The sequence below is a fragment of the Copadichromis virginalis genome, linkage group LG14, assembly GCF_057382275.1.
Source record: "Copadichromis virginalis isolate Kocher_CV1m ecotype Utaka linkage group LG14, C_Virginalis_male_GT1.1, whole genome shotgun sequence".
Lineage (NCBI taxonomy): Eukaryota > Metazoa > Chordata > Actinopteri > Cichliformes > Cichlidae > Copadichromis > Copadichromis virginalis.
In genome coordinates this window covers 37504635-37512864 of record NC_140631.1, presented here as the reverse complement: position 1 = coordinate 37512864, position 8230 = coordinate 37504635, and the positions used below count along the sequence as shown (strand labels likewise).

Here is an 8230-nt window from a genome sequence, read left to right as displayed (position 1 = left end):
ATGTAGAAATTTAAAAAAGGGGCTGCTGTATGTCTGAATCACTTTTGTTCGGTTAGTGCTCTCCTTGTGGCCTCTAAGTGCAGCCTAGAAAACTTTTGCCACAATCATTCCTTTGTTAAAATGTCAACTTCTCAGTACTGCTGCAAGTAAAAAGTCAACAAAAAACTGCGAGAAGTACAGTAAGTTATTGTTATTTGCTTTAAGATCTCGTTGAACTGTATGAAATTCACGAGTGAGAAAGAACTTTATTGCAAAGACATTTATTACAGTGATACATTAACACACCACCACATCAGAGACCTGAGAAAACAAACCAAATTCATGTGATTCTGTAGATTTTCATCCATGTAAGAAAAGTTTTTTACATATGGACTGAATAACAAACTAGTAGAGGTTCTGCATTGTTCTGACATGACAAACATTTGATGGTACATATGAATTTAACCAGCAAAAAGCAGCATTACAGTACCAATCCAATCTAAACTTGAACCTTAATCTGGTTCATCTTTGTACCCAGTGTTGTTTAAATTAAGCTATGACCTGTTATAGACTAAGATTCTGAGTTTTTGATGTAAAACAGTAAGAGAAGCATGCCTGCTTTATCATATTAAACATTTCTTAGTTTAGCTCAAATGATCAAACACAAAATGTTGACTTTTTTATGACTGCGGTACTGAAATACTTCAAACACATGATTTTGTTTTTAATAAAACAGCCACATCATATGTTTGAAACGCTACATATTTTCTATCATCCAGATACGAAGTGCTGAAACCAGTCAAAGGTGACAATGCGAGAAAAGAGAGAATGCAATGCATTGGAAGAAAACTGGAAAAAAAGAGAGCATCAAGAAGCATGTGCTGTAAAAAGACTCTCCCATGGAGGTGCAGCCTTGATGCACTTCTCTCACTGCTCAACTCTTTTCCTTCTAAATAAAAACAACCACAGTCCTAATGAGTAGGAGGAAGAGCAAAGGTGCCCGGGAAAGATGCGGTGCTCCCAAGGACAACATAAGGAGAAATATAGGCACTACTCCTTATGTGCTAATCTTGTCCTGTGCTGTGCAGTTGCATCACTAAAACCTAGATTTAAAAGCTTTAGAAATGAAGATAAGATCGTGCGAAAAACCCGTCAATGGCTTCAACAAAGTAAAATATTGCCACTGCCTTATTACAAGGATCAATGCCATTCATATTTATAATAATAATTTCAAAAAGTGGGGTATTTTAAAGATCTAGGCACATCTATGAAGAAAAAGAAGCAATAACCTGATGTTCCGGCAAATTCCTAGAAAACAGGAGTGAGTAAATTTCTTCTGGTCCATGGCTGATTTTAGAGGTTATGTCAAAAGAAATGAAATATAAGAAAAATTAAACCAGGGAGTCCACATGACAAGGAAGGCAGCTGTGGACATACAGACACACAAATAACTCTGAAGCTCCAAGAGGATAGCAATAAAAACAACAAACCCTTAATTTTCCGTTTTTTATTTAAGTATTGGCGCTCACTATAGCAACTCTACCTCTGTCTGGTTTCTCTCGCTCGCTCATCCATCTATCAGCATCCTGAGATGTCTTTGCTTTTGTTGCGTCGTTGGAAACGTGTCTCAGCAGGGTCGAAACCTTGTTCTTGGGCTCCAAACAGAGCCCAGCTGGGAGTCTTGGCTACGTAGTCCAAGGCAGAGAAAGTCTGCTGTCCTCCACTCTCATCATAAGCTTGGATCAGTTCCTGAAAGCGTTCGTAGTCGATCCATGTCCACCACTCGCCATCCATCTTGAACTAAAACCACAGAAACAAAAAGACAGAGAAACAAGGTTGCAGATGAGCAACAAGCAGTAATCCAAGTAGAGTTTAGGGATCTGTGCTTTTGCAAATCTTTTGCTAAGCCTGTTTGCAATTCAACACTAATTTAAGGAGACGGCCACCTGACACCATGTCCACTGATGTCAGCCGTTTCCGTATCAGAAAATAATATCACCCATCAAATTTCATGCATCTGTCATTTCATGAAAGTAAAACAAGAGATGCACACATTTCATTTCTACAGGATATTTCACTGGAACTGAAGCAAAGCAGAAAGCAAAGGCTCTCAGCAAATTACCACACAAACACATAAGTGTTGTGTGCTGTAAATTCAACCATAAATAATTCACAGGTGTGAAAGATGAACATTAATTAAAGAGCTTCTTCCTCCACATTCACCACTGGCTAGAAGTTGAGCCTTTCTTTAAATGGTGTGGGATTCATCAACTCCACCACTTCCCTTCCAATCCCATCACTTGTTTTATCAATCACTGCTTCCTTCTTCATCACCCAATTTGCCATCCATCTCACTAAAGAGAAAAAAAGAGCAGAGATAAATGGGCAGCGGAGCGTGGAGAAAGAATATGTGTGTGTGTGTGTGTGTTTATTGAGTGGGGCACACAAACTACCCGGGAAAGAGAGAACAGCTTGTGTGTTTGACAGTGAGGGAAGAGCCTCCATCATCATTCGCTAAGCCTGCCTGTTTTCCCTGACGAGCACAGTGGGTGAAGAGCGTGACCTCTACTTTCCCAGCATGCACCAGTGCTCTCTAGTTGATACAATACGATGTTTTCCTTGTTATCAGCAAAGGTGGGAAAGACTGAAAAGAAACAGGGGGCAGGCAAAGAAGCAAGCGTGTGTTATATAAACCAAACTTCTCTGAAGTTTGATGCTATTTATAGCTAACTCTACAGCAAAGCTTGAATTTCAAAGTGGTCCCTGAAGACTTGGAAGTTTTCTATAAGCTGTAACTGGATGCAAAATGTCACCATGTTGTCACTGGGGACAAACATTGTGCTTTTAGCATTTAAAATTTGTTTCAGGTTCACTGCTGCTTTAGCCTGACCCCCCATGAGTGCACTTGGGCTCACCACTTTAAAATTTTCACGCACCAAACTGCTCCTACCACTTTATTCATAAACAAGTGGAAAAGAGAGTAACATCACATCACTGACTTTCTTCTAAAAAGAAAAAAATATAGCAACTTGATGAATTTCTTTTTTACTCATGAATGCTGATTTGCCCCTTTAAAGACTAATGATGCCTCACTGAGGGTAAATGGCTTTTGAACGTTAGCCTGTTGATGACCCAGTGCCTTCGTCGGTCATTAGAGAAAATCTCTTTGCCACTTCTAACGAAGCCCAAGAAGAGTCAAAATAATGGAACCATCACCTGTTGGGAGTTGATGTTTGTTGTAATGAGGAAGGACTATATTTGCTTAGCTGGCATGTCAGTAAACAATTACTGTCTCTGTGAGAGCAAAGCTGTGCCGTCTTAGAGGAGAACAGGCACCCAGCGGTTTTAACTAACTAAATGAGCTACTTTCATGTCAGAACATGTCACTGAGCTGTAGCTCTCAGCAACTGGATGGATGGAAGACCGCTCCAGCTTTTCTGTCTATAGATTATAATCAACTGGAGGTACAGTAAACTCGAAATAAGCACAGTGCTCTGAGTAGAGGGGAAAAAACAACTCTTCCAAGTTATGCTGGATTTACGTAGCTCTTTGGCTTTGCAGAGGGAGGTATTCAACCAGGAGAGGCACTTGTGTGCAGTCCTGTGTGTAGCCTGATAGAAGCCATGTAAATGTCAAACGCTAATATGTTAAAAAGTTATCTTGAACAGAAAGGAAACAGCAGAAGTTAATCACAAAAAAGAAAAAGCCTTAACCCTCCACCCCACAATGATAAAAAAAAAAAAGTATACATGAGATGCAGCGATAATAATTAGAGTGAACAATTTTACCACCTAACTACAAAGAAGTGCTTTGTCTATTAAGATTTAAGATTTGACGTTGTCGTGGGGCTAAAAGAGCAAAAACACCAGAAACAAACATAGCTCTTCATAGCACCTACAGGTTACCAATGCACTACCACGCTGAGTGCTTTGCACAGCCCGGTGCAAAAACAACCTTTCGTAAAAGCAATCAAACGATAGCTTCAGGGCAGATAGTTAAAATATCTCACTCTGTGAGATGGATCACAGAAATGTCAAAAGACTACAGCACTGTCATTAAACTGGTAGAAAACTTGCAAAACCAAAGATAGAAATATTGAGGAGACATACTCTGCAATGTACCTGGCATAATTTGTATTAAAAGTAGACTCAAGATCTTTGAAAAATACATCTCTATGCAGGCACATGTAACACATACAGTAGCCCAGAAGGGACAAGGATGTTTTTGTTCCTACATTTATAATAAACGTTCAAACATTTGATGTAAGGTTTGACTTAATTTAGGCTTTGAAACAAAAACTAAACAAGTCTAGTGAAAGCACTGATGTGCAAGTCAGCTCGCCTTTCATAAAAACAAGGTTGGGTCTCAACTGTTTTTTCGTTGCACCGTGCTCTTAGAGAAATGAAACCGAGAAGGATGAAAGAAGACTGAAAATAACAGAGAAAAGTCGAGGGAAGGGAAAGAGAGAAGAGATAAAAGAGAAAAAAGGGTGGCAGGAAAAGTAAAACGATGGATGAGAGAGGCAGAGATTCAAAGAGATTCAAAGAGAAAGAAATGCCCAGCTATGGGAGGATCCCAGCAGTTGAAAAGTAACTAATGATGATGATGTGTCAGTGCAAGGAGGATCTATTGCTAGTTGCTATAGAGAAATAGACACACTCATAATACACACACCCACAAAATGAGACTGATGTGCTTCCCTGTGATGCATATTAAATTCTGCTGTTATGTAAGTTGACATAAAACCTGAAGGAATTCATATTCTGATTTCTCTTCCTGCTGCACAAAGACATTCAAAACCCTGAAGACCTGTAAGCAAAACAGTCTCATTCACAAGAGGAACCTAAAAGTGAATTCAATTCCCAAAGTTGCTGGATTATTGATGAATGCCCAAAGACAGCAGTGTGCCAGCACGCACACATTGGTAAATATTTACACAGAAATAACTGGGAGGCATTCAGAGGTTCAAGTTTTCATTCAATTTAGATTTTCCTTTTATTTCTTTACTTTGGTCTATGTAGTTGCTCCAGTCACACTTTGGCATTGGCGCACCAATAGCGGTTTCTTTTCCTCTGCCTAAAACTATAAATGTTGATGAACTCATCTATAAAGTACCAACTGAAACAGTGTAAATTTCACTGAAATTTGTGTCACAGTCTTTGTCAGGGACCTTTATTTCCTGACCATAACTAGGACGATAACTAAATAAAAACTAATACACCAGGCCAAAAACTGATGAAATGCACTGACAATTTTGTTAAAAAATGAAAATGGGATGAAAATATTCTGGAGCAACCAGATCCAATCAGAACTAATTAACTTGTGTAAAAAGCAAAATGTCAACGTTTGGGTGGAAGAGAAGATTAGACATGCACATTTCACATTTGATGCCAGTAAAAGCATGACAAACTTTCAGACTTTACATTTTAGTCAACTAAATCAACTTTATATTTAGTCTACTACAGTCTTATATTTTGTCGACTAAAACGAAAAAAAAATCTCGATGTCTAAGTTGATGTTTTATTCAAAAGACTATAGTTAAAACTAAATCAAAATTTGCAGTCAAAATTAACACTGCTCTGAGCATGTGTTAACAGCTGAATCACATTTCAACTTACAGTTAACTGTTAAATAGCATAACAAAAAACTGCATTATGTTTTCATGAGAAATTACAAAGCTTAAAGTAGCAAAAGGAAACATTTCACTCTGACTTCAGGGCACTTTTGGAGAGCACTGTAGAGATATATCTAAGGCAGGTACTGGCTTTAAACCTCTGTCAGTGCGCCCCAGGGCGGCTGTGGCTACACTGTAGCTTGCCATCACCAGTGTGTGAATGTGTGTGTGAATGGGTGGATGATTGTGTATAGTGTAAAGCGCTTTGGGGTCCTTAGGACCAAGTAAAGCGCTATACAAATACAGACCATTTACCATTTGGCGCTTTGGTATATTTAGAGATGATGGTGATCATCATCTCCTATGAAGTTGAATTATTATTAGTTTTAGATTTCATAGGGCGAATAAATAAAAGGCTTTACCTGACTCTTTTTGGTTAAGGAATTTGAGGGATTACTCCTCTTACTGCGGTGACCTTTCAATTAATGGTCCTTGACAGCTGAGTATTTTAACTTGTCGCTCAAATTTGAACATTGAATAGTATTTATGCACAATTTAAAATTAAGTGCTTCCATATTTGAGGTTTTTTGCCTTTTTTGCTAATCCCACCTAAGATATAATTCAGTTTCTTATTAACGTTGCTCATTAGTTTAATTAATAATAACAACCTATAATAATCCAATTTCTCCCTGGCAGTTTTATAAATTGCAGTATGGTCTTAAATACAGACACAAAAACATATTCACATTCTTTCAGTATGTGTGAGTTCAGGTGGATACAGACAAACACACAGATGGACTGTGTGATACAGGAAACAACATACTCGCGCAAGTGTAAGTCCGAAGAAAAATAGAAGAAAAAGATAAAAAGACACAAACAGCGAATAGTTATTGTGCACTTGTACCATCTATGGGCTTACATTCCAGTTTATCTCCATAAAGTCAAAACGCTTGTCTAATTATCAATAAATCTCACACGGAATTTGAGAACAGAACGACAATCTTAACATATTCATATTATTAACATTCAGTGTCATGAGTACGACTTTTAAGATCCATCCAAAATATTCTAATCAGCAAAAAACACCCCAAACTATTTCTGCCTGATATGGTATCATATTATTATTCCTGTTAAAAATAACATGGAAACAGATTCTGAAGAGCAAACATAAAACATGTAAACCGTCTCCTGCAAGTGAATATACAAGTATTGCAGTGTAATTAATGTTTTGCTTTCTACAACATTAGAAACTTAATGATAATACGATGAACTACAAGGTCCACTAGATTCCCAGACCTAATAATTCGTCGCTAATGTTAAATAAGCATTGCACCTCATTGCTATCTCCGACAAGTTAATGATTGGTTACAATATGTGGCATGGCTTCAATAAGCCTATGTAGTGTTACAATATTTATTCCTATTCAGAGTTTTGTTAATTTTTTGTCAGGATCTAGTGCTGTTGGTGGGAGAGCTGGACCACGGCCCAATCCCAGAGATTCTCACTGGGATTAAAGTCTGGACTCTGTGCTAATCTGTGTGAAAATGATGTCTCCTACTCCCTGGATCACCATTTCACAGTTTGAGCCTTATGACTCCTGGCATCGTGATGCTCCCACAGGTCAGTACTGTAGGCACTAAGCATGACGGCTCCATCACTTCATCCAGCTCTTTCCCTGATCATCAGTCAGGAACAGAATAAATCTGGACCTATCAGACCAGATGACCATTTTCCATTGCTCTAAAGTCCAGACTTTATGCTATTTAACAACTGAACCTTTTTTATGACTAGTGTAATTAATAAGTGGTTTTCTTAAGGCTAAAGTGTTTAGTCCCAATCCCTTGAAATTCCCTCACAACACACTGTAGAACTGAGTTCTGAGTTCTACTGTTTTTCTACTGATTTTTCCAAATGTTTAAGTGACGTCCAATCATGATCATTCAGGATGCTTTTCGACCACATTTCTACCACAAAGATGATCATTCACCATTAACTTTCAAGATTGAATAATGTGTTTGACGGTTCTTAACTCAGTTTCAGTACTTTCAGCACATAAATAAACAATTTTAGCATTTAGAAATGCAATGTTTTCCACAACCACCATGATGGTATTTTAAGAAATGAGAAGCTATTCACTGCATCAGTTAAGGTTAAATGACCCGTTGCCAGCCAAAACACAATCACTGCAGTAATTATTCAGTGGAAGTCTCTGATCCATTTGCTTAGTGCAGTGCACATATTAAAAGTGTGTTTATATATATCAGTAGCGCTACTGATATTCAAGTCTGGAAAAGAATGGTCACCATTAGCCAGGCTAACGTTTCCATCCACTCCATCCTTTGTGCAATGCTGCCAGCACTTCTAAAACTAAAGCTTATTTAGAATCATATCTCAAATCTTCCAAGACTCAAGAGATATGATGTTTACAGTATATGCAGTTTATATATATAGCTTCAAGCAATTGCATTTAAATGAAAAGAAGAAATCGGCAGTAGGAGTCAACAAACACACCACAGAGAGAAACACTTGGACCATTGCCCCCAACCTGAAAAAAAAAATGTAAAAATGAAAATGAAAAAAGGAGGATAAGGAGCACTGGCACTCCCATAAATTGTGACTGTACATCAAACAGAGTTC

General features: G+C 38.0%; 1 protein-coding gene across 3 annotated transcripts in view; it reads right to left on the bottom strand.

Annotated features, from left to right (window-relative positions):
• Positions 1 to 220: 220 nt before the first annotated feature.
• The window catches only part of tyw1 (tRNA-yW synthesizing protein 1 homolog (S. cerevisiae)), a 56405-nt gene continuing 48395 nt past the window's right edge, over positions 221 to 8230 (bottom strand). For all 3 annotated transcript variants that reach the window (XM_085430767.1, XM_085430769.1, XM_085430768.1), the window contains exon 16: positions 221 to 1779. In XM_085430767.1, the coding sequence (XP_085286893.1) occupies positions 1558 to 1779 (222 nt within the window). In that variant the 3' untranslated portion in view covers positions 221 to 1557. The remainder of the gene's footprint in view (positions 1780 to 8230) is intronic.